The following is a 26222-nucleotide window of genomic DNA, read 5'->3' as shown; positions in this document are numbered from 1 at the left end:
TGAAGTCTGGGTGATGGCAAGCTCCAAAACAAAGGTTGTTATCTGCAGTGTTGCCACCAGTTAGGGACCTGTACTCATAGTGGCCTGAGTTGACTCCTGGAGGCCTGGGTCCCATTCCCCTACAAAGTCTCTTCCCATTAAGAACAAGGACTCTTGGGTTGCATGTCTTCTCTTGTTCTCCCCCACCAGGGAATGGGGGCCCCTCACAGACTCCTGGGTCTCTTTCCCAGCCTCATTCTCTCCTGCCTGGCTGTGAAAGTGTTAAGGCTGTGGGATAGGAGCCCGCAGGGCTGGGCTAGGGAAGCGGGTGTGGAAGAGACTCCTGGCAGCTCCTGCCAGAAATCCTGTGCAGTGCAGCCCAGGCTGGATGATCAACACCCTCCAGTATTCCCCATCTGGGACCATCTAGGTGAGGGGAGATATTCTAGGGGGTGGGGGAGCTTTGGGAAGGGGGGGCAGGCAGCTATGGGGCATTGGGGTACAGCTCTTTTGATCCCCTGGACCCTCTCTAACCCACCCTCAGGAGATCCAGACCCATCACCAGGGTACCTGGGCATCACTCATGGGTGGGAAAAGATTGCAGCCCCTGGCATAGATGGGGCTAAGGGATATGTGGTGGGTGGGGGGAATGGAGTGGAGCAGGACCTGGGCCACGTGCTAGTGGGCGAGATAGGGCATTCCAGGCATGGATGGGACAAACAGACCAGACAGGCAAGCGTGTGTGGCATATATAAAGAGATCTCTAGCAAAGGATGGATGAAATAGATAGCTAGCTAGATGGATGAATGGGGCATGTAGGGATGATTGGATAGACAGGCACATGGGTGGATGGTTCTGGGGGATGAATAGATAAGAGTGGAATGCAATTACTTATTTTTACATCCATCCACCCCTATTATCTCTCTCTCTCTCCCTCTCTATGTATGTATGTATGTATGTATGTATGTTTGTATGTATGTATGTATGTATGTATGTATGTATCTATCTATCTATCTATCTATCTATTTCTATCAAAAGAGCTCCCAGGAATGGGAAGCCTGCTTTGGACTGGGAGAGTGTGGGGTGGTGAGTGAGGAGCATGAACCCTGTTGCATCTTCAGGCCCACATTAACTTACATTAACCCTTTCTTCTTCTTCCTTAGCTATTCAACCCTCTCATCATAATGGGGCTGATGAAGGAAGGCGCGGGGCACAGTGCCCCCTGAGAGCAGGATCCCAGAACTGAAAGCTGGGGAACCCCAGGGACAGGGAGAGCCCCCTTAAGGGTGGGGTTAGAGGGCACTGGGGCAGGGGAGGACAACTACTTGCTGGCCAGTGGCTGGAGAGCCTTGGGAGGCCCTTGGGGACTCTGAGGGGCATGGGAGGAGGGTGGGGGTGCTGAGGAGTGAAGGATCAAGGAGTTGGTAGGGAGCAGGGTGCACTGTGAAAAGGGCAGAGGGGGGCGGGTCTCCAGGGTGAGGTGCGAAAGGGAATCTTGGAGTGAGGGAAGGGCATCTCAAGGTGCCCAACAAGGAAAGAGGAAGGCAGGGGTGGGAGGGCAGGGGGTTCCCCAGAGAGCAGAGAGGGGGGACATCCCTGGGGGGCACAATGCCCTGTCGCCAGCGCCCCCCAGCCAGCGAGCCCCCACGCCAGGAGCTGTCCTACGAGAGCTACTACAGCCTGAGCCAGCTCTACCCACTGCTGCTGCTGCTGCTGCTCCTCGTGCTCAGCACCTGCCTGGCACTTGCTGCCACCGCCATCGCCACTGGAAGGGTGAGGCCCAGGGGAGATGGGACATAGATAGAGCTGGTGCCAGGGGTTGGAGGGCTCCTTACAGTCCCTGACCCATCCCCAAGCCCTTCCCCTACTGCCCTCTGTAGTTCCTAACCCCCACCCACTCCCGGCAGAAACTCCAGACCAAATCCATCCCCCATAACCCATCTCCCATAGGCTTCCTGTACTTTTGCCACAGCCCCATACACATCTGCACATCACTCTTGCTACTCGCACCTGCTACCTAAGCCCATGCCATGCTTGCCAGTACTACCCATAAACCCTCCTCACACCCCATCTCATCTCCTGTCACCACCTCTTGCTCTCATCTACCCCTCCATAGAATCATAGAAAATGAGGGTTGGAAGGGACCGCAAGAGGTCATCTAGTCCAACCCCTTGCTCAAAGCAGGACCAGGCCCAACTAGATCATCCCAGCCAGACTAGGTCATTACAGCCCCTTCCCATTCAGTTTCTCCACTCCACCCCTTGCATGGTGTGGGAATAGCCCCCTGGATGTGGGGTGGGGGGGAGTGGGGAGAGGTGGCCTGCTGGAAGGGAAGCCATATGGGCTAAAAACAGACCCTGGCAGCCAGGACTCTCTTCCTGCAGACCAAGACCTCCGAAATTGCTTTCTGTTCCTCAAAGGGTTAACAGACAAGAGGGGGGTGGGGGGAGGACTGGATGGGACCTGAGGACCAGAACAGGACATCTCATCCATCATTCACTGCCACCTAGTGGTATAATACATGAACTGCCCCATTACAGCCCCGTAGAGACCCCAGGGACTTGGGGAAAGAAGAACATCTCCCTGCAGCACAGTGACCCCTACTTCCTCCCACCCTGGGCCTGTAGCAGAGTCCTGCAGTCCATATGACTTCATGTGTATTTTACAGGATCTCACCTCTGACCTAAGCTTTTTCATCACCTTGTTTGTGGCCCTGGCCGCATTTTCTCTTGTCCTTATCCTCGCCTGCATTGAGAGCATCTTCCAGAGATGCACCCGGGTCTTTTCTGCTGTCATCTGGGCTGGACTCCTTGCCATGGGCCATGTCTTCGTGTTTACAGGTGGTGTGGTTAGTGCCTGGGACCAGGTGAGAACAAGGGAGGGGGAAGCTGTTCTGTGTGGTGGGCATTAGGGGGTAGCAGAGGATGAGAAGCAGGGTGTTGGGCACAGCAGAGGGTGACCCATGAGGTGGGTACCTCTATAGGGGAATAGTGCCCTGTGATGATGTAAACCAGAAAGGTTGTTTTACTGGTATAATAGTAACAGGGTCCCACCCCAACTTGCCTCTCCTCCAGGTCGCCTTCTTCCTTTTCATTGTTTTTATTGTCTACACCATGCTGCCCATCGGCATGCGGGAAGCAGTGGGTGCTGGTTTGGCCTCTTCTCTCTCCCACCTCCTCATTGTGGGAGCCTACCTGTCGGCCAGGCAGGGCTGGGGAATGGAGCTGGCCCTGCAGGTGAGTCTTCCTCCTCCCCTCTGAAGCTCTTCTTGTCCCAGCCTCCCTGTTGCGGCCTTTCCCCAGGGGCATGGGGTTTCTAGTAGCCCCTTGTCTGTCACCCTTCAGCTGACTCCCCTCTGTTGTTCTGCCTGCACCCCCTAATACCAGCTTCATTTCATCTCCTATTGATGCTTCCCTTGTCCCCCATCCTTGCTTCAGGGTCCCTCTGTGCATTCCCATTTTGTCTTTTTCCCCACAGATGCCCCATATATTCTCAATCCCTCCAGTTCCCTTTCCCCACTTCCCACCCTTTCTCACTGTCCCTGCTTACCCTGCCCCCCAGCTCCTGGCCAATGCGGTGATCTTCCTGTGTGGGAATGTGGTGGGAGCCTATCACAAGCACCTGATGGAGGTAGCCCTGCGGGAGACCTTCCACGAGACCTTCAACCTCATCCAGTCCCGGGTCAAGCTGGAGTCTGAGAAGCGGCACCAGGTGAAAAGGAAGAGGGCTGATCAATGAGGGCCCCCATTTGCCTGCCTGTGTCATCGCTACATACCCCTGTCTGCCCAGATGTCTTTCTGGTCACTCAGTGATTTTCCTGCCACTCACTGATTTTCTATATACGTCTCACCATCCATCCATTAATCCATCCATCCACGTAGATTCTTGACATACCCTTCTAGCTTCTCTTTTTTCCATTCACAAATACCTACAACCCATCCATTGCTTCAAAAACAGCTACCTGCATCCACTCATTCACCCAAACACCCACCCACCCATCCATCCATCTCTGGCACCTATCACTCCCTTTCTGTGTCTCCTCCAGGACCATCTCCTTCTCTCAATCCTGCCTGCCTACATCGCCATGGAGATGAAGGCTGAAATCATCGAGCGCCTCCGAGATGGGGGGCAGGTGCCACGGAGACATGAGTGTGCTAACAACTTCCACAGCCTCTATGTCAAACACCACAAGAACGTCAGGTACCGGCACCCCCACACAGGTCCCACAGATGGAGGAGAGAAGAGAAGAGGGAAAGGACAGGGAAGGGAGGGGCATGTAGACAGGGCAGTGATGCAAGGAAAGGTTCTGAAGCGAAGGACAGGAAAGGCAAGAAACAAATGGGAGAGGGAAAAGGGAGCTGGATTGGGGTATGGGAGGGTTATGAGGTGGGACTGGAGTGAAGAAGCGGATTGGGCACTTGGAGACATGGGTTTGGGGAGAAGTCAGGCAAGGAGGAGGGAGGACCTCCCCACTCCCCTTCCACCTTCCCAGGCCCTTCACACTCTTCCTTGTACCCCACTAGTATCCTCTATGCTGACATTGTGGGATTCACTCGCCTGGCCAGTGAGCTGTCCCCCAAGGAGCTGGTGCTGATGCTGAATGAGCTCTTTGGCAAATTTGACCAGATTGCCAAGGTGAGAAAGCAGGTCGTCTTCCCCTACCTCCTTCTGGGGGGGCTCCCCTGGACCTGAAACCCTCCCCCTGCAACTCCCCTGGGACCATATGCCCTAGCCCCTTGCAGTAGGTAGAAAGCTTCTTCTAAATCCCAGCTGTACTTAATCCCTGTCTTGTTCCTTTCCATTTGTGTTTGTGCCTTCATTGTCCTTCATCTCCAGCTGCTGTTCTCCCTCCCCAGTATTTATCTCCCCAGTATATTTACAGACATCCAGCCTATTCATTTTGCCAAGTTAGATTAGCCAAGTTCCTCTAGTCTTCTTTGGTGAGATGGGCACTCTCTTCCCTTCATTGCCCTGGTGTCCCATCTCTGCAGTCTCCTCCAGCTTTGAGTCCATCTTCCTTGACAACTTGGAGGAGGGATCAGAATTGGTTTGTGGGAAAAGTGAGGTTGGGGGATAGTCCAGGCAAAAAGATAGCTTATGCCTTGGACAATCCCTATGCCCAATCTCTAGTGAAAGTACCTCCCCTACCACGGTGCTCTCCCCCTTTCCCATGACTGTGTCAGGAGATTTCTTCATGGTCACCCTGCCATCCACAAGTCTTCCTTCCCTTCTACCCCTGTGCAGGACAATGAGTGCATGCGCATCAAGATCCTGGGTGACTGCTACTACTGTGTCTCCGGGCTCCCTGTTTCACTGCCCAACCATGCCCGTAACTGTGTCAAGATGGGCCTGGACATGTGTCGGGCTATCAAGTGAGTGTGGAGTGCTTCCTTTAGGGAATCTGCCCCCTCCTTTAGGTACCACCAAAGCAATCAGGCCTTGGGATGGCCTTCTGGGGCCCCACAGAGGCCCTGTTCTTTCTCAGTAGCTTTTTTGGACTTCACTTCCCAAACTCTCTAGTCATCAAAGGGTGAACACATTGAGCCTACCATCTCATAGAACTATCAGGGGGACAGTCCACCCATGTCTACAACCTCTTGTATGGATGCAGTTTCATTGGTACCAATTTGTCTCCCCCAACCAGAATGACCAAGTGTCCATGACCAACTGGGTTGATTACAGGTGACCTTTGACATGATCCTTAACTGGGGCTTGAACTCAGCCCCATGGAGCTATAGCAAGATGTTTTAACCAACCTAATGAAATGGTTAATGCCCAGTTTCACTTCATTTGTTACCATTTGCATATTTATTTAAATTAGGAATGGAAAAAAGTGCTCCCATCCTGGGGTAGCTCACACAATGGGTAACTATTACCTTGCCCCATTACTAGGGGGTGTGGGAGCCGGTTTCATCTGCCTGTGCCCCCTGCCATGAGGAGACGGAAATGAACAAGTAGCGGGGACAGTCTCTGTCCCCACTCTCACCAAGAATGAGAATTAAACAAGGGCATCTTACTACTGAGTGAAACAGAGACAGATTTCCCCAGGGTAGCTCTTATATACTAGAGGGTAACTGCAGGCACTGGGGCATGGTGGGTGGGTTGCAGGCACATGGGATAACCATTTGGCTCAGGGAAGCAAGGGGCTCTGTGGGGACTGTGAGCTTTGGGAATGCTGCTCTAACCTCATTATTGTCTCCCCAGGAAGCTCCGGGATGCCACCGGGGTGGACATCAACATGCGGGTTGGGGTGCACTCCGGAAATGTGCTGTGTGGGGTGATCGGGCTTCAGAAGTGGCAGTATGATGTCTGGTCCCACGATGTGACCCTGGCCAATCACATGGAGGCTGGAGGAGTACCAGGGTAAGGGCCAAAGGGGAGGCTGGAATGGAATGACTTTGCTACCCCCCGCTGGTGGTCTTCAGAGTGTGTGTATGGAGGGGTGGGAGAGGGGAAGTAGTCTTGAAAGAATACTGCCCTTGACTGATGTATAGAGGGACTGCGTAGTTGTGTGTGAGCGTGTGTGCGTTTGTGTGTATGTCCTCCACTGGTGCATGCCATACCAGTATATCTTTGGGTATGTGAACTGTGGGGTGAGGAGCAGTGTACATATGCTCAGAGTGCAGTCCCTGCCTCCTCGTGACTGGATGAACAGTGTATCTGTGCATGTGTCTGTGTTCATGTATGTGTCCACCATTACCCACCAGTGGTACCAGGAGGAACTGTGGCTTTTATGGCATGTGTCTTGGGGAGGATGTGTTGAGCATGTGCACAATGCTTCTCCCTGCTGGTGAATGGAAGAACTGATATTCAGCTGTGTGTACCCTTAGATGGGTTGAATGGAGTTTCCTACTGGTACAGTGTGTGTGTGTGTGTGTGTGTGTGTGTGTGTGTGTGTGTGTGTGTAATGCTGGCTACCTTCTATTGGTGCAGAAAGGAATCAGGTGTGTCCATATCTACTGATAGATGGAAGAGTTTTATGTGGATGGGTGTGTAATATTGTCTTCCACTGGTGCAGAGAGTAACTCTGCATGTGTATGTGTACTGGTATATGGAAGAGTTGTGTGTACTTCTATGGATGCAAAAAGGGAGGGGGGAGATGTGGGTCTGCTGTTACTCACTCTTGGCGAAAAAGCCCTTGTCTGGCTTGGTGACAGTTGCTGCCCTTTTTGATCGATGGAGCAACTGCATGCCTTCAGAGCTGAGCCCTCCTGGTGCAATCAAGAACTATGCCATCTTTCACTCACCCCACAGGAGGGTGCATATAACCAAGGCCACTTTGTCCCACCTGGGAGGAGTCTATGCTGTGGAGGAAGTCTGTCACTGGCAACGTGATGCTTACCTTAAGGAGAACAAAGTGAAGACCTACCTGGTCATCGACCCCTGGGTGAGCCCCCACTCTGGACCTCATGCAAGACTCAGCATGCAAAGGGTTATGGGTGCTGGGGAGCAGATCACTGAGAAGCTGAGCCTTTCCCCTCCAGGGGGCTTTGGCCTCATTTTGGTCCCAAGCTAGGGGCAAGGGCTGGCTCAGGAGGGGGACGGGGCAGGGAAAAGCACACACCTGTGAGTGACTGGTCATTCTTGGTGGAGGCAGGCAGAGGAAGAGGAAGAGGAAGGAGGAGACGACACTCTCTCTCCTGTGCCTGGGGAGGGCCTCAAGATGAGCCCATCAGTCCGCATGACCCGTTACCTGGAGTCCTGGGGAGCTGCCAAGCCCTTTGCCAATCTCAAGCACCTTGATGTCATCCCAGCTGAGGAGCGGGGCTTTGCCAGGAGCAACCACTCGGTGAGCATAATAGGGGAGCTCTAGAGAGCTTTAACCCTAACCCTAATGTAACCCCCATCCTAGCCTCTGCTCTGCCCTCTGCAGCACAGCACCCCGAGCTAAGACTACTGCCTGCTCCCTGCACAACAGCATCCCCTACTGACTCCTCAGTCAACCTTTCTTCAGCATAACTCCTCTTATTGGCATCACCCTACATGGGGAGGGGGCTAAAAAAGGTGTACTGAACCTAGGCTGTCTTATCAGCTCTTCACTGGGTAGCCATGTCCAGCAGGTTCACTGTCTCTGAAGTCGAAAACATCATAAGACAACAATGATTTTCATAACATGGTATGTTTCTGTTTTGCTGGGTAATCAAGACAATGAATGACTGGAAAGCAGAATTGTTATGGTCTCCAGGGAACTAGTGATATACAACATCATTGCAGTTCTGAGTGAGATAAGATGACCAGATGAGGGCCAGTTGAGGGAACAGGGTGGTGGTTACACCTTCTTCTGGAAGAGGAATCCAGCCCAGGACAAGCATGCTGACAGCCAGCATCCTGAGGAATCAGCTTGTTAGTCCACTTATGGAGCTCCCTGTGGGCATAAATGAGCATCTTATGACCCTCCATCTTCAGCTCAGCAACAATCAGTATGCCATTATAATCAGTGTGTATGTCCTGATGCTCAGTGCTAACACTGATATCAGAGAACAATTCTACTCCAATCTTGACTGTCTTCCGATTAATACTCCGAAGGAGGACAAAATCATACTCCTCAGTAATTTCAGTGCCAGAGATGGGTGTAACCTAGACCCCTGGAGTGGCACCATTGAAAAGGAAGGTGTAGGAAAACCTAATTTCAGCAGCATCCCTGCCCCTCCCCCCCCCCAGATCAAATGCACCAAGCATGGCTTGTCATTATGAACACCATCATCAGACAGAGTGACAAGTATAAGACTACCTGAGGACTGGCTCATTCTAAGCACTGGCATCTCCTCAACTGTATTATGGTTAGCACCTATAACAGGATGGATGTCCGTATCACTCGAGCCATGTGAGGAGCCAGTGACTTCTGGACAGATCGTCTTCGTGGCAGATCCATTATAAACATCTGGTTTGCTCCAAAACACAAAATAACATCCAAAGGCAATGTGAAGGACTTTTAACATCACATCTGTTCCAAAGGTCTGTAAGGCTTTCTAACAGTGTCTTTATAAAAAGCTCGCTGTCCTGTCTAAAACGGAAAGTAATGTTAAAGAGCTTTGGATGGGGTTTAAAACTTCCATCCACATAGCTTGTGCTAAATCCATTGGCTATATAATCTGCAAATCCCAAGACTGCTTCAATGAAATCTAAGCCTTCCTCGACTGAAAGAGAAGGACTCATTTTGCTTGGTAAAATAACACATCATTCTCAGCAGAAGGAGGAGACATATCGGGTCCTCAAAGGCAAAGCTCAAAGTGGGATCCGGGAAATCAAAAGCTAGCGCTGTCAGGATGAAGCCAAGGAGATTCAGCTCTACACTAACAAGCACAACATGAATAGTTTCTTCCGGGTAATGAAAGCCATCTACAGTCCAAGCTACCATGGTTCCACCTTCCTGCAGTCCCAGGATGGTTTGATGCTCCTCAAAGACAATGACTTACTCAAGCTAGATGGAAAGAGCACTTCAAGGTCTTCCTGAATCATGAGTCAGTTGTGACAGATGCTACCACTGAGTTTGTCCCCTGACATCCCAGAAGGGGATCCTTCACCAATCCTCCTATCCTAGAAGAAGTCTGGCATGCCATCAAGGAAACCAAGAACAAGAAGGCTACTGGACTGGATAATGTACTTGGAGAATTCTTAAAGGCTGGTATCAAGGAACTAGAATTGCAACTCCACAGATTTATTCTTCAAAATTGGAACAATGAGGAGACTCCTGGGTGTGACCGGCTTGTGGTCCCTGGTGGCCCTACAGCTCCTGCCTGGCTCGGACTCTAATGTTGCTCTCTGTAGATTGCTTACCCACCACGCCTTGTTCTTATTATTAAAGGTTGATTAAGGGAGGCTGCCCACAGGCCTTAGAGTGAGTCTTAATCCTAACAATTCCTCACTGGTTCTCTCCTTGACTACACTAGTCTCAAGCCAGCCCTCAGGCCTGATAGGTCCCTCTAAGCCTGACTATGCCCCTGTAGGACACCTGTAGCCTTAAGGGCAAATTGTGTGGCTCCATTCCTCCCCTACACCATACCCCAAGCCTTGCAGGTGTTATCACTATGATGTTCAGTTCACACACTTGGCCTCTTTTGGCTCTCAGTCCCCTATGGTCCCACGTTCAGCCCTCTCAGGGCTCCCAGATCCCTGCTCCAGCTCACAGCCCCTCTCTCTGGGCTCCTGGATCCCTATTTTCACATGCAGCCCCTTTCTCTGGGCTCCCAGATCCCCAGTCTGTCTCACAGCCCTTCTCAGACTTGTGGACCCTCATCTAGCCCTCACCGTGTCCCTGGGCCCTTGGGCCCTCTGGTCCAACTGTCTGTCAGTCCCTAGCTCCTGAACCTCCAGGTCCCACACTCAGGGACTCTCCCTGTCTTTGGATCTTCTTAGGTCTCACTCTCTCTCCACTCTGCTTGTGTCCCTCCATCCTCCGATTACATTCCCAGCCCTTTCCAGGCCTCAGGTCTGTGGGTCCCAGCTGGATCCCATTCAGCCTCTGTTTGGGCTACAGGCCCTCTAAGTAAGCCTTGCCTGCTCTTGCAGGGCTCCAGACTAAACTGCTACAACTTAATAATAAACACCTGCCTCTCTGTCAGGTACTCAAGTCTTCTCTAGGCCTAAGATAAAGCAGGGCCACATGCCAGTATCACCAAGCACTTCTCTGCCCCCAGTACCTCCCCTTGTTCCCTTCATTGCAGTTTCTCATTCAGAGCCACCATCAACTCAGGAGTCCTGCTGCTCTGCTCTCAGGAACTCCTCACTCCATAGCTACCAGGGCAAGACTACCTGACTGATGCAGGCTCTGGGATTATATAGCTGAAGCCTGAACCCTGTACCTGTCAGGTGAGTCTCTTATTAGCTCCCCTTTGTGACCTGCAAGCAGCCTCTCAGTCTGCTTGCTCCCTTGAAGAAGCAGGAACAGCCAAGTACCTTGCTGCACTGGGGATCTGAGGAATGGCAGCATCATGACTATCTTCAGGAAAGGAGATCTGTGTGCAGGAACTATTGAGGTATTGCCTTTCCTGCAACAAGGAAAAACCTCACCCACATCCTCCTGCACCATCTTCTATGTCTTGCAGAGATCAGATCAATGAGATCAGATCAATCGTTACGTGACCTCCATGGTCAGATTAGTATGAAGTGTGGTGGGAGAGGTGGGGGGTGGAAAGGGGAGGTTGCCTTCCTGCACAGTAGGGGATGGAGGGGAGAAGGGGCATGGCTCTCTTTTTTGAATCTCTCTAGGTCATTTTAACAATCCTTGCAGTGGCAGGACACTGTCAATGCATGTCCCCCTGCTTTACCTGTGGCATGTTAGGTGTTTGGTGTCTCTGGGCAATATGTTTGTAGTTTTGCAGCAGGGTTGACTGTGTAGTTTTCAGAGTCATATGTGATGATTTTGATAGGAATGATCCTGCCTTGAGCAACAGGTTGGATTAGATACCTCCAGAGGTCCCTTACAGCCCTACTTTTCTATGATTCTATGATAATACCATTACCCTCACTGTCTCCCCATATACAGTGATGTGAGGTCATTCCTACACATGGCAGCAGGAGGCAGCAGCATGCCAAAGCCCATCCTCATTTCTGTCCAAAACAGAGTGCTCTTCTGTAGTGCTGGAAATTATTAAGGGTGACACTGCAGCACCCACAAAATGCCTAACACCCTTTTTCTCTCCACAGGAAATCTCCCTGGGGTCTCTGAACCAGTCAAGGACCCTTGAGCGGTATGGAGCACCTCTTTCTCTTCCTGCCCTTGTACATTTGGAGGGTATATATGGGAAAGCCTGTGGGGAGTTAACACCTTTTTTGGGATCCCAAATTCTCTATTCTGTAGGTCAATATACCCCCAAAACATAGACCAACACCCTTCACTGGGCCTGAGGGGGTGGGCGTGCGATCTAAGGGTGTAAAAACTGGGATGACTGTGGCAGCATGATTTTTAGGGAGCATCAGAGACATTTAGATGGGGCTGAGGGGGCATGGAGCATTTAGGGACATCAGTATATGAATGAAGGGCTTGGGTATTTTGGGGGAGGTGTGAGGTTTTGTGCAGCATTTGAGTGACTTGGGGGGCTGGAGAGATGGATTCCAGGGCGAGGGGATCAGTTTCAGGGAGAACTGATTCTAGGGGGCATTCACGGGTCCTTGCCCATGTAACAGTATCAGAGTACACCATCTTTGTCCTTGCCCCAGGACCTGGGGGGTAGAGGTTTGCCTTTTCCCTTCCTGTCTGGCTCTCTCTGCCCTGACTCAAGCTTGCTCTGATTGCAGGGTTTGCTCCCCAAAGGGGCCTGAGGAGGAGCTTGCCCGAGTGGATGAAAAGTTCTTCCAGCTGATTGAACAGCTCAACTCACCCAAGTAGGGGTTGTCTGGTGGGAGAGGGGGGTGTGGGGAGTGGTGGGGTTGGACTGGTTATGGGAGGTAGCTACAGGTGGAAGTGGAAGAAGAGGAGATGCTGTGGGGAAGGAAGGGTGGGGGCGGAGGTAAGACAGCAGCCTGGAAGGGACTAAAGCTGGTGAGGGAGAGTGCGGTTTGAGGGGAAGCAAAGTGAGTCAGTAGGAGAAGGGGAGGGGAGGGCAGTAGGGAATAGGTGAACAGAAGAGGAACGTCATCACAGAGGGACTCCACCCCACCCCCATCTCCTCCTGTGTCCCCCTCTTCCAGGCAGTGGAAGAAGTCAGAGGATTTTAACCACATCACCCTGTACTTCAAGGAAAAATCCATTGAGAAGGAGGTGAGGAGGTTAGGTAGGGAAGGGACACTAATGGGTAGGAGCTCACATCCCCTGGTCTCCCAGGTGCTGGGTGTAAGCAGGGTTGGGAGTTGAGGGATCCTAATCTCTCTGGATAATCAGGTGAGCCCCCGGGGATCAGAGTCACTCACTGAAACCCTGTTGGTCTCTCCCCACTGCAGTATCGACTCTCTGCCTTGCCTGCCTTCAAGTATTACACAGCCTGCACCTTCCTCGTCTTCCTCTCCAACTTCCTCATCCAGATGCTTGTGGCCTACAAGTGAGGACAGGGGAGAGTGAGGATCCCCTCTTCCATGCCCACCCTGCCAGTGCCCCTCACTCCCAAACTGCAGCCCCAGGCTGCTGCCCCTGTACTTCTTGTTTATCTCTCACTGTTCTCTAGGACCCCAGCTCTGGGCATCTCCTATGGAATCTCCTTCTTCCTCTTCCTTCTCCTCCTCCTCACTTGTTTCGCTGGAAACCTGGCAGTAAGTGAGCTGGGCAGGTCCTTGGTGTCGTCTGGCTGGGAGCACTGCTCACATCAGAAACACCCTAACACTACCCTCCCAACCTTTCCTTTCAGAGGTGCTTCCTGAAAGGCCCAAAGCTGCTATACTGGGTGCCCTCTATTTCCACTGCGGTCTGCACCCAGCCCTGGCTCCGCATCACCCTTGGCATCACCACCATCCTGGTTGTCCTCACTATGGCTGTACTCAACTTGGTGAGTTACCAGAGTGGAAGGTGGGGGTCCAGACTGGTGGCTGAGTTGTGGGCACTGGCAGGCAGGACTCCTCCCAACTCTGGAAGGGGAGTGGAATTTAATGAGAGCTTGTATCCAGGACTTCTGGGCACCATCACTTCCCCAGCTTCTGCTTACCCTCCTTTTCTTCTGTGCAGTTCTTTTTGCCCATTCCCTGGTGTCCTCCTCAGTCCCCCAACTGCACGTTACCACTCAGCACTTGTCAAGGGCATGGATCCAATGACTCCCTGTTCAGCATCCCGGTAAGCTGTACTTGCAGTGGGTGGGGCTCTATGCTCTTGCATCTTGATTTGGGAAGGTCATTAACACTTTGTCCCCTTTTCTCACTTCCCCTATATCTTTTATGCCCCACCCCCATCTCTTCCAGTACTCTATTTACTGCTGCATTTTGGGCTTCCTCTCCTGTTCCCTCTTCCTCCACATGAACTTTGAACTCAAGCTCTTGATGCTTCTGCTGTGTCTAGTGGTCTACAGTGCCCTCTTCCTCCGGACCCATGGCTGGCTGTCTGACTGCTACATTGCTCACCTCTACGCCGACCAGACAGCACTCAGGTAGCTAGCAGGGTAGGGCCTTCATCCAAGGTACTCCCTAACTGGTGCAATCAAGAGCATCATGGAGTGTGAAAAGGAGACTGTCCCCTACTGGTCCCCTTCTTGGAACACACTGTCTCCATTGATCTTCCCCATCCTACTCCCTATCATGCAGTACTCCACACTGAACACCATTCCCTGCTGAGCCCCCTTTCCAGCACATCCATGTATTGAACTAGGACATTGGAGTCATCATCGAGTGTAAAGGCATCTTCTGAGCAGGACTCAGAGGTCTTGCATCAAAACTATGATTTATTGGGGCCCTGCTTAAGATTGGAAATTCTGAATTGGACTTTTGTGTCTCTCCATTGAGCCATAAATGATAAGGCCATGAGTGGCCCATTATGATCATAAATCCTCTTAGAACTAAAGCAGATCTTCTTGAGGGAAGACGGAGGGGGAAACACATCCAATTCTGATATAAAAATCACCAGGGACAGAGAATCCACCACAGCCCCTGTGAAGTTGTTCCAGTAGCCAATTAATCCCACTATAAAAACAATTTAAAAATGGTGTCTTATTTCTTCCCCGCATTTGTCTAATTTCCAGTCATGGGACATCCATAGGTGTAGTTTATATTTCTGTTTTATACCAATATAAATGTGCTCAGGATCAAAAGCAGATAGATGAGTAGCAGCTACCCAGGGGTAACTGACACAGTAGGCAAGTATTACAGTGCCTTGCCACCAGCTGTCAGGAGAGCAGGGAGTAGCCTGATAGCCTTGAGCCTTGAGCCCTGAATCTACTAGGGCTGTGCACAGCTTCAGTCCCTGATTTGATTTGACAGAGATTCAGTCTGATTTGGTGGCCAAATCTCTGAATCCGAATCAAATCGGAGGACTCTTTAATCTCTTCAAATTGAATCGGAACCTTTCAAATTAATTAGGAAAGAACTGGTGATTTGGACATAGAGACACCTTTAAATGTTTTTTCTACATACCTCTAGGTAGCAGGAGGCTCATGAGTGCTCTGATGCTGGGGTGCATGGAGCATCCCACAGAAGCATGGGGGGCTCCCCAGAGCACTTGGGAGCAGACACAGATGTGGACCAGAAGCGCTTCCAGCCCACTTCCAGGTCTGCTGGCGACTGCACGTGGGGCCCCCCTTGCACCCTCCAACTCAGTGACTGGTGCCTCTTGGGTCTAGGGGTGCACCTGGGGTCCCCTCGTGGCCAATTGCTCCCCGGCAGACCCGGAAGTGGACCAGAAGTACTTCTGGTCCACTTCTGGTTTTGCTGCCAAACATGTGGAGGGCCCCACCGCGCTCTTGTGGGATGCTCCATCCGCCCCAGCATCACAGCACTCACAAGCCATGCTGGTACTTCGAGGTATGTAGAAAAAACATTTAGAGCTTTGCCTATGTCTGAATTGCTGATTCTCTGAATCAGCATCGAATCTTCAGATTCGGATTTAGCCAAATTGAATCAGGGACAGCGAGCCGAATCAATAAATGGAATCACTGTCCCTGATTTGGGCCAAATCCAAATCCAAATCCAAATTGAATAGGACCTGCTTTGCACACCCCTAATGTCTACCCCAAAACAGATATGGGCAGATGATATACTGTTGTATCACAGTCCTGGAGTTTTACCTCTGATTCCTTCAGAGGCAATTCCTCTCTGGGCTGAGTGAAATTACTTTGTGTCACCTGCTGATAACACTGATGTACATATGCCTTCAGTCCATGCCTTGAGGCTTATTCAGTGTCTGTCTGCAAGAGGGAAGGGGCTGTTCTCCAACGTTTGTTCCATATGGAGGTACAAGCAGAGCAAGTTCTGGTCTCTAAATGCTCTCCTTCATACATTAAATGAGTTAATCTCCTGGGGGCCTCTCGTGATGATGCCTGTTTTTAATCCAGTCCTTTAGTCATCCACCTGGCCTGTCTTTAAACCCTTTCTTCTTCCCCACAGGCCAGGGGTCCTGAAGGAACCCAAGCTGATGGGAGCTATCTCCTTCTTTGTCTTCTTCTTCACCCTGCTGGCCCTGGCTAGACAAGTAAGTCTTTAAGGCCCCTTACAGATGACTCCCCTTTATGACATCCATAGATGTCTGAGATCTACTCCTTTCTCCCCATCAAACAAAGACTGGGAGCTCTGTGGGTCTCTACTGGGGTGTCATTCTGGATGCCTGGCTTCTTCTCAGAGGGCTGGGAGCTGGAGGGAAAGCTAGTCATGCCATTTTTAACACCAAGGTCCCATTCTCTATCCTGGTCTACCCAGCTGAGGGACTGGGAGCTATAGGGACCCTTTGGGGTGTTGTCCCAGGTGCCTGAGTCCCATACCCCACTCTGTCTTTTCCTATGGGATTAGGAGCTGCAGAGCCCCAGTGGGGGAAACTCAGAGCACCGGGTCCCATGCTCCATCCTGGTGTCTCCCATCAAGACCAGGAATGCTGTGAGATTCCCATGGGTTGTTGTCTCAGGTACCTGGGTTCCCTACCCTGTCCCAGCCTGGGTTTTGGGAATGCAGGGATGTCCTCCTGGGAGAAAACACTCTCTATGACCATGGAGGATCCAAAGTCAGAGAGACTCATTCTGTCTCTCTCAGAATGAGTATTACTGCCGCCTTGACTTCCTCTGGAAGAAGAAGTTTAAGAAGGAGCGTGAGGAAATTGAGACCATGGAAAACCTCAACCGTGTCCTACTGGAGAATGTTCTCCCAGCTGATGTGGCCCAGCAGTTCATTGGCCAAAATCGCCGTAATGAGGTGAGCCCACCCCTTTAAGTGGAGGATTTGACTGCCACCTGGTGGCAACATGCTTCAGGCCTTTGCCCAATGTCAGCAGTACAGGAGGAGACTGTTGTGGTGCATATACTGCCAACACAGTTTCTTTTGTTGATGTGCCTTTTTTATGGGTTCAGTGCCCTTGGACTTGCTTTCTCAATGGATGAACCCCACAGATCTGAATTCTCAATCTCAATATTTGGAAAGGACTTTGGAGAATGATGCAATGATTTGAGTGTTTGTTGGGTTTTTTTTAGAGAGGAAGAGTAGCCTTTTCAGGAAGCCAGCAGCTTTCAGTGGGTAGGAGCCCTAGATTACTATACACAAGCAAAGCTTAATGGACAATTGAAGTTGGTGGAAACACTTTGGAACCATCCTTGTTATGCACTGGCCGTGAGTGGTCTTGCCTAGGAATTAATTACCTATAGCATGGGTGTAGTCTAGGCTTGTTCCCCAGGGAGCTGAGGTCCTGAGGGGTCTAGTGTTGGAACTGGATTTGGAAGCCATAGCTGAAGTCAGGACAAGATGAGGTCAGAAGTTGAATTCAGGTACAAGGTAAGTCGAGGGTCAACTGGGATCACAAGCCAAAAGCTGGAGACAAAGATCAAACCAAAATAATGAGTAGGGAACCGGAATCAGAGAATGCCAGGGGTTTAATAGAGTTGGAAGCTGGAGACAGAGCCAGGGGTCAACCAGAAGATCAGCAAGGAAACATATGGAAGATTATAACTTTCACCTGTGTGAGAGCAAGAAGGTATAAAAATCATCTTTGTATGGACAAAAAGACCTCAGACTGGGCCTGGCTTTTAAGGGCTGAAGCAGGTGGGACATGCTGTCTGTGACTGCAGGCAATTGGCTGCCCTGATTGCCTCAGACCAGTGGGGACCAGGGCACTGGTCTGGGTTTGCTGCAGGTGGCACTTGTTTCTGGAATGACTTGCCCCTTTCTCTTGACTGGGAACAGATAAGTCCAGGGTTCTGGCCTGGCCTCATTACAATCCTCAGTCTCACCAACCTCTGTCTGTATGAAGCTGTCCCTCATGCATCCATTCATCCCTTTGACTCACCCAGTCTCAACCAGTTAAGGGATTTGCCGCTCTCTGTTTCCACAAAAAAAGGAAAAAAATAAAGTTCTTCCAGCTTCCAAGAACTCATCCTCTCAACATTTGCTACCTCAAGCTGTAACCATGTATTATGGTACATAGTTTGGGTAAAATGTGTGGTGGCCCTGGTGGAGTGAATTTCACAATCATCTCCTGTTAGTTTTTATGACACCAAAGATTCATATGTTAGGCCTAAAGAGATTCCACAGCTCATCTCAAAGGAAGGCTCACATCCTAATGGGTAAATAGTCCCCAGGACTGGAAATGTCCACAAGATAGCAGCATACAAATAATGAAAGCTTGGGATAGTCCCCAGGGAAGACTATACAACAACAGCTCGCACTTGTAGGGAGCAGATTAGAAAAGGTAAGGCAGTGACTGAAATCAAACCAGCAACGGAAATCAAAGACAACAAGAAGTCCTTCTTTAGGTATGTAGGGAACAGAAGGAAAACAAATGGAAGCATGGGGCCATAACAACTCAAGACACCCAGGAGAAAACTGAACTCCTGAGTAACTACTTTGCTTCAGTATTTCACCGGACTAAGGGGAAAATCCTATGAGATAAGGTTCAGAATGGGCATGGTGGGAATGACTGCCTTCCTACTGTTGACATTGAGCTGCTGCATGATCGGTTAGAAAAGTTAGACATAAGTTAGCAGGACCAGGTGAACTTCATCCAAGAGTGCTGAAGAAGCTGGCTGAAGTCATTGTGGGACCTCTGGCGAAACTCTTCCAAAACTCGTGGCACTTGGGGGAGGTCCCTGAAGACTGAAAGAGGCCAATGTTGTGCCCATCTTCAAGAAGGGAAAGAGAGAGGACCCGGGCAACTATAGGCCAATTAGCCTAACTTCTATCCCAGGGGAAGTCCTGGAAATGTTCATCAAGGAGTCCACGTGCAATACGTTTGCAGAAGGGAGGATTCTGAATGACAGCCAGTAGGGCTGTGTGAAACAGCAGCGTCCCACTTCGACTTCTGTTTCGATGGAACGGCACTTCGTTTTGAGTTTTGTTTTGTTTCAAAAGCACAGTTCTGTTCCGGTTCAAATGGTTTCTCTGTTTCGACATTTTGCCCATAGGCTATGCTGAGGAAGCACAAAACAGGCTATAACTTTGTCATTCATGCCTGATTCTGATGCAAATTGCAGGCATGGTGTCCCCCTCTGAGAGCATGAAGCCTGCCAAGTTTCAAGGAGATAGGTACAAGGGGTTCTAGGAAACTGTACCTCAAGCTGCTGACAAGCAGAAGCTGGGGAGCAAGAGCAGCGTCCTGTGATCCGGTAGGCAGATGGGGTGCCCACACCCCCAGGAGGAGTCTGACAGAGCCCCTGCAGCCCTCCCAGGGGTACAGGCAGTCTGCCAAATGACAGGAGGCTGCTTCTGCTGCCTGGGACCCAGCACTGGGGAACTCAGCCCAGCTGGGGGAAGCGCGTCCTGCCGCCAGGCTTAGTTCCCAGCACTGGGAAACTGAGAAATGCCTCCCACCACCGAGCTCACTTCCCAGCACTGGGGAACTGATCCTGGCAGGGGAAATGCCTCCCACCACCAGGCTGAGCTCCCAGCAGCTCCCAGCCCTGTGGTGCTCAGCCCAGTGGCAGGAGGCGGAGCGCAGTGCTGGCTCTCCGTGCCGGCCACTGGGCTGAGTCCCACAGGGCTGCCTGAGCTGATCAGAGTGCAGCCCAGTGGCGGGAGGTAGATGGAGCTGGTGCTGCACTGCATGCAGCTCTGCCAGCCCCACAGAGCGCAGCCCAGCAGTGGGAAGCAAGGTGAGCCAAGATTGCCTTCCCCACCAGGCTGAGCTCTGCACATGGGGCTGCAGAGCCGCTTGGAGCACAGCCCTGGCTGTCCCCTGCCTCCCACCACCTGGCTGGCGGCTTCGAAATTCAGAACATTTCAAAACTTTTCAACTGGCCTCATTTCATTTCAAGGCTGTTTCCAAGCCCTTCATTTCATTTCGATGTTACTGTTTCGAGCTCAAAACCTGCCAACACAGCATCAAAACAAAACAGCAAGTGAAGAATCACACAGCCCTAACAGGCAGCATGGCTTCTTCACCGGCATGTCTTGTTTTACCAATCTCATCTCCTTCTGCAACCAAGTAACTCGCCACCTAGATAAGAGAGAGGAGGTTGACATTGTATACCTAGACTTCCAAAAGGCCTTTGACCTGGTATACCATGATGTTCTCACAGGAAAATTGGAGGATTGTGGGCTTAACAGCTCATCAGTTCAGTGGCTAGGAAGCCGGCTGCAGCGTAGGATTCAGAGAGTTCTAATGAAGGGATCTGTTTTGTCCTGGTGAGAAGTGGCCAGTGGTGTCCCTCAAGGGACCATGCTTGGTCCAGTGTTTTTCAACATCTTTATCAATGCTTTGGATGCAGGAGTGAAGCATTCACTGGCCAAGTTCATGGATGACACCAGTTATGGGAGAGCATGGTCACACTTGAAAATAGACTGCAGGTACAGGCAGACCTAGACAGACTGGCAAGTTGGGCAGATTGGAACCAGAGGAAGTTCAACACTGAGAAGTGTAAAGTGCTCCATTTGGAGATGAACAGTCCTCAACATATTTACAGGCTTGGTGGTGCCAAACTGACTAGCACCACAACTGAAAGGGAGCTAGGGGTAATAATAGGCCATAATATGTACACGAGCCAGCAGTGCAATGTGGTAGCCAGCAGGGCAAACAATACTCTGGCATGCATCAACCGATGCGTCTCAGGCAAAACCAAGGAAGTGATTCTTCCACTTTACTCAGCACTGGTGAGACTGTAGCTGGAGTACTGCGTCCAGTTCTGGGCACCACACTTCTACAAAGACATGGAAAACCTTGAGATAGTCCAGAGGAGAGCCACCCATATGATGAGAGACTTGCAAGGCAAGCCATACAAGGAAAGGCTGAGGGACTTGGGTCTCTTCAGCCTAAAAAAGAGAAAGCTGAGAGAGGACTTGGTAGCAGCTTACTGCTATACCAGGGGAATACATCAAGGGCTCGGCAAACAACCATTCACCAGGGCAACCTTGGGGAAAACCAGGAGTAATGGCCACAAACTCCTGGAAGACCATTTCAGGCTTAACATTAGGAAAAACTTCTTCACAATTAGGGTGTCCAGACTGTGGAATAAACTCCCTCCAGAGGTGGTGCAATCACCTACCCTGGAAATTTTCAATAGGAAAGTGGATGGTCACCTCACTGGGGTCACCTAACCCCAGTTGTCTTTCCTCCCTACTGCAGAGGGGCAGGACCCGATGATCTTGTGAGGTCCCTTCTAGCCCCTTACAATCTATGAATCGTTCAGACTTACAAAGGAAATATTTGGACCCTATTTCAACAATTTATTCTGTAAGCAGACTTTAGGCAACTAAGAGCCTTATTACATGGTAATTCTGGGTAGCTCCTGGAGCTCTTTAACCTTTGGATTTTCAGCACCTTAAAGTGGTTTTAAATGCTCCTTATGCAGCTCAAAGTTATGCCAGTCCAGGGCAGGATCATCTCTGACCCACACTACCCAGCTCCTGTTCTATTAAGATGTGACCACTCATAGATATGCTGCCCAAGTTGATGCCCTCAGGTATCCCAGGATCACTCACACCCTCACACATAGATCAGGGGTAAAAACCTGTCCTGGCCCACCAGTCCTATAGTAGCAACTCACAGTTATAGCTCCTAGCCTTGCCTCTGTTCACCAGGCTTCTACTGGCATGTCACAGTTGTGAAAGTGGGGACAGTCAGAGAAGGTTCCTAACTAAGGATGTGACGGCTTCAAACTTCAAGCTAGCAGTAACATTGACCTACACTGATGTGGCTCATAGCCTAAGGTGTAACAAGGCCCTAAGAGTGATTCTGTTTTTCCCTGTTCAAGTCCCTGAAGTGGGTCCTTCATGCTTTTGGTCATTTAGTCTTAAAGCTAAGATGAAGGTTGTTCACGAAGGTAGGCATATTTACTTTTCTTCAGGGATATGACCAGGGGGGAATAGGATCACACTTACGTGCACTTCCACCTTAATAGGTGGGACAGAATCTGGCCCTCGGCTCTCATAGGGACAGAATCCTGGGGGTGACTGGACCACAGCAGCTGCTGTTGGGGTGGTGCTGTGGTGTGGTGCCTATGACTGGGGTGAGCCATCAGTTGTGTTGAGGAGGGGGATGGTTTGGGTTATGTCAAGCTTTGATTTGCCTGAGGTTGTGGATAGGTTCAGAAGTGTGCTTACACAAAGGGGACTGGCTTAACATAATATAGTTGATGGTGGGAGGCTGGGAATCATAGTAGGGGAGTGGACTGAGGAGGGGCAATTGGGGTTGGATAGTTTTGTTGGATGCAGACCAGAGGCAGAGCCAAAGGAGGTGCAGTGGCACAGCTGCACCCCCTTTCTGAACTAGACCATGCTGCAGAAATCTCTGGGGACTTTTTAAAGTCTCCAAAACAGGTGATAATCCCCTTCCCTTCCCCAAAGGCATGTACCCTCCCCTCCTCTTCTCCCCCTTCTCTGACTGCTGCTACTGCTTTCCCTGATGTCCTGGGTCAGGGAAGCTTCAGAGTGGCTTCTGCCCATTCCAGCCCAGATGTGTGGGGGCTGAACTCATCTGGGACAGCAGCAGCTTTGATGGGGATGTGGAACCCCTTCTCCCCGCCTGCTCCCAAGGACAATGAACAGGCCATCTCAGCCACTACTGATTTCCACTATGGCTGTTGCTGTCCCAGCTAAGCCCAGGCCCTGTGCAAGCTGGCTTGAGCAGGCAGAAGTTATTCTTAAGCTTTCCCTATCCCAAGGATAGCAGAGAAAGCAGCAGAGGACCAGAGGAAGGGGGGAAAGTTAAAAGAAGATGATGTATCTCTGAGTATGAAGAGGAAGGGAGTGGGGATCCTTACCTGTTTGGGGGACTCCCTCAGAGCCTTCCACAGTGTGGTGTGCCAGCACAAGTGAGGGACAGAGGAGGCTGGGAGCAGGATGTCGGGACTGTGGGTTGCTTTGCTCCACTAGTGAGGAGCAGTAGGAGACTGCTTAACTTGGTTAGTGAAGGGGCTGTTTAGACTGGGTGGCTGGTGCAGTTGAGGGGCAGAACTGGATGGGAGAGAAGGCTGTGTCAGCTGTGTTCAGTTGGCCATACACTTAAGTTTCTTTTACAATGTTTCATGCCTGGTTTCATTCCTGTTTTGTATGCAACATGGTTAGAAAGTGACTTGTCTCCCTCTTTCTCCCCCATCTTCCACCCCAACCAGGACTTGTACCACCAGTCTTATGACTGTGTCTGCGTCCTCTTTGCCTCCATCCCTGACTTCAAGGAGTTCTACTCTGAGTCCAACGTCAACCGTGAAGGGCTGGAGTGTCTGCGTCTGCTCAACGAAATTATTGCAGACTTTGATGAGGTCCGTCTTGGGGACTTGGGGAAATGTGCTCCACTAATCACAGCAGAGATGGGTTGAGGGGATGGGATAGAAGCTGTGGAAAATAAAGTCAGTCCTGAGACAGGGAGAGAAAGCAGAACCAGCTGGTGACTTGGTGATTTGCCATTCCACAGCTGCTCTCAAAGCCAAAATTCAGTGGTGTGGAGAAGATCAAGACCATTGGTAGCACCTACATGGCAGCTACGGGCTTAAATGCCACCTATGGCCAAGACAACCAGCAGGTACCTCCTCCTTTTCTCAGACCTCCAGCCTGTGATTTCCCCCAGTTTTCCAGGACCCCTTCAGGTCAGGCAACGGCTCCTTGGCAAATCCCTCAAGTCCTACCTGCCCCCATCTACAGGTTCTTGCTTCTCAGAAGATTCTTGTTTTCATTGCTGGGACATGTGCTCCAGTGATATGCTGTTTCTATTTGCATTGGCTCACATTCTTGGTTGTGATTAGTGCTTTCTGTCTCTATGTGATGCGGGTTGGGTTTTACACTTCAGGATGCTGAAAGGAGCTACAGTCATCTGGGAATCATGGTGGAGTTTGCGGTAGCTCTTATAGCCAAGTTGGACATCATCAACAAACACTCCTTCAACAACTTCAAGCTTCGTGTGGGTGAGTCCACTCTGGCTGGGCTGATCAAAAAGGTTCATTCTTCACTCTGCCCAGTGGACCCATGGTCCACAGCCAACGTCCAATTATAGCCCCATAGTCAGTATTCATCACATATGGGGTGTGGCAGTTCTCAGGGTTCACCTATGTGGTGTCTGGGTGTTTCCATGGCTAACAATGGCCCTTTGGGTGGTTAGCTGTGCCTATAAGCCAGCACTAGTCTTGCCTGCTGCTTTATAGCCAGCAGTCATCTCAGCTAATGCTTGCCAGTGCCCAGCGTCTAACATTGACCATCCCAAGAGCCCATGGCTAATGGCCCTCAGTAATGGTAATGAATAAAGACTACTGTGAAGACTACTGTGAATGGTAATGAATGAAAACTACTTGCTTAAGCTCCATCCCAAAGGACTCATAAATGCACTGACAAATTCTTCACCAAGTTAGATGTCCATGTCCAACCGCTCCCTATTAACCATGCCTGGTTATGGCTGGCTCTGCCAAACATTAATGACTCTTGGCCACTAATGGCCAGTTCTACCCTGTCCTCTTCACTAAGCATATTGGTTGCCAGGGCTGAATCAACAAATGAGGTCTGTATTTTGGGTCCATGCCATAAGCACATGTCAACTGACTGTTAGCTTGAACCTGAGCTACTGGATATGCAAGAGGGTTTCTTTTGGTATTGGTGTTCTGGAGGATGCTGTTTGGGGGTTGCAGGGGACACAAATGGGGATTTTGGGAGGATGTATTTGGGAATGTGGCTTTCCAATGCAAGCAATTTTTGATGTGGGAGATACATCGCTTACATTTCAGGAGCATGCGGTAACATTTTAATAGATTCCACTGTAACTATGGGGCTGTTGGGGCTTTGGGGTATAATTGGGATTCTGGGGTTGCAGGGCTGAGATTTTGGGTTCAGTGCTGAGATTTTTGGGGAATTTAACATTGAGATAGCTGGGGGTATTTTAGGCTTTGGTGGGGGGAATCGCTGCACAGTACTCTGCAGCCAGGCCAGATAATTTTGAAGTTTCCACCCTGCATGTCTGTTTTACTCTCCCAATCTCAATTCCCACCTGCATCTTTCCCCTGGCTTGAACCATTCAGGGATGAATCATGGCCCAGTGGTGGCAGGGGTCATTGGAGCCCAGAAACCCCAGTACGACATTTGGGGCAACACAGTGAATGTAGCAAGCCGCATGGAGAGTACCGGGGTGCTGGGCAAGATTCAGGTAGGAGGAATCATGACTTTGTAGTATGGGGCACTTCAGCAGGGGAACTTTCTGCCCTGGGGGTCCCTGGCTGGGGGCACTGTTGTGGGTAAGCCCACAGCTCCAGCAATCCCCCAGTTTTGGCTCTCTCAGCCACAGGAAGGACACCCCAAACCTCACTACAGGGTTAATTATTTCATCTCTCTCTCTCTGTCTCTCTCTCTCTCTTTCCTTCTTGTAGGTCACAGAAGAGACCTCCAGAGCCTTGGAGACACTTGGTTATACCTGCTACCTCCGTGGGGTCATTAAGGTGAAGGGTAAAGGTCAGCTGTGTACCTACTTTGTCTGTACTGACCTCTCTCGATCCAGCCCACAGGCCCCCATGCTGAGCTGAACTGAGCTGAGGCCTTTCTTCCCCTGGACACATGGACACAGTAGAGATCTCTGAATCACACTGCAGTATTTTCTTCTTGTCATCAGGGTGTTCACAGCACAGGAGACTGACTGTTTTGCATTTGTTTCACTTGCATCATGAACTGAGGCCTGATCTCAGACTATTTCTTTGGGACAAACAAGGGGCTGGGGAAGATGGGGAGGTGAATATCTACTTTCCGGAGGGGACTCACTGGAGACTTGAAGTAACATGATAGCCCTGGGAACTGGGAGAGCAAACAACATTTTTTGGAGCAGCAGTGATGGAGGCCAAGAGCAGGATGGACACTCTGCAAAAGCTGGGAGAGTCCAAGAAGAGGGCAATCCCTGCCCCTCCTTTTCTCAAAGTCAGACTTCTCCTCCTGCATTCCGGGATACATTGAGCATTTCATCATTTAATGAACTCCATGGTAGCAGGAAATGGTGGTTTCCCTGGCTGACTTCCGGTGAGGCTAGCCTGCACTCTGCAATGTGCACCACTCATTCTCTGTCACAGCAACCCTGGGATAGATGGGTGGTGCCCAGTACATATGTATATGTAATGGCCAAAGATGCTTAGTGGAGGCTGCTGATGTGTGTAGGCAGGAAGGCACCTCTGTGTGAAATAATTGCATTTGCAAAGGCATGATGATATTGTAGTAGTTTGGGTGTTCTTTATGCATGAAGCTGTGCAAATGTGGTGTGAGTACTCAAGCATTTGAAAGGGTCTCATGGCATCCTGGTTGAG

General features: G+C 50.7%; 1 protein-coding gene across 2 annotated transcripts; it reads left to right on the top strand.

Moving 5' to 3' along the window:
- Positions 1-361: 361 nt before the first annotated feature.
- On the top strand, positions 362-26133 carry ADCY4 (adenylate cyclase 4). 2 transcript variants are annotated; one of them, XM_090052680.1, is made up of 26 exons: positions 363-409; positions 1143-1752; positions 2648-2845; positions 3054-3215; positions 3541-3690; positions 4025-4179; positions 4503-4614; positions 5224-5351; positions 6184-6342; positions 7234-7366; positions 7577-7768; positions 11626-11669; positions 12217-12303; positions 12610-12679; positions 12859-12956; positions 13080-13164; positions 13260-13397; positions 13574-13678; positions 13804-13988; positions 15937-16021; positions 16573-16731; positions 23073-23219; positions 23372-23479; positions 23744-23858; positions 24960-25084; positions 25305-26133. In XM_090052680.1, the coding sequence occupies exons 2-26, from the start codon at positions 1588-1590 to the stop codon at positions 25455-25457; spliced, it is 3258 nt and encodes a 1085-aa protein (XP_089908806.1). In that variant the 5' UTR covers positions 363-409; positions 1143-1587; the 3' UTR covers positions 25458-26133. The 2 variants fall into 2 exon arrangements, with proteins under 2 accessions (XP_089908807.1, XP_089908806.1); XM_090052681.1 differs by lacking the exon at positions 23372-23479 and having other exon boundaries at positions 362-409.
- The last annotated feature ends 89 nt before the right edge of the window (positions 26134-26222 follow it).

This window comes from Crocodylus siamensis, chromosome 6 (assembly GCF_052110815.1).
Source record: "Crocodylus siamensis isolate JL-2025a chromosome 6, ASM5211081v1, whole genome shotgun sequence".
Classification (NCBI taxonomy): Eukaryota; Metazoa; Chordata; order Crocodylia; family Crocodylidae; genus Crocodylus; species Crocodylus siamensis.
The sequence above is the reverse complement of the archived record's forward strand: the minus strand, read 5'-3'. Positions and strand labels throughout refer to the sequence as shown.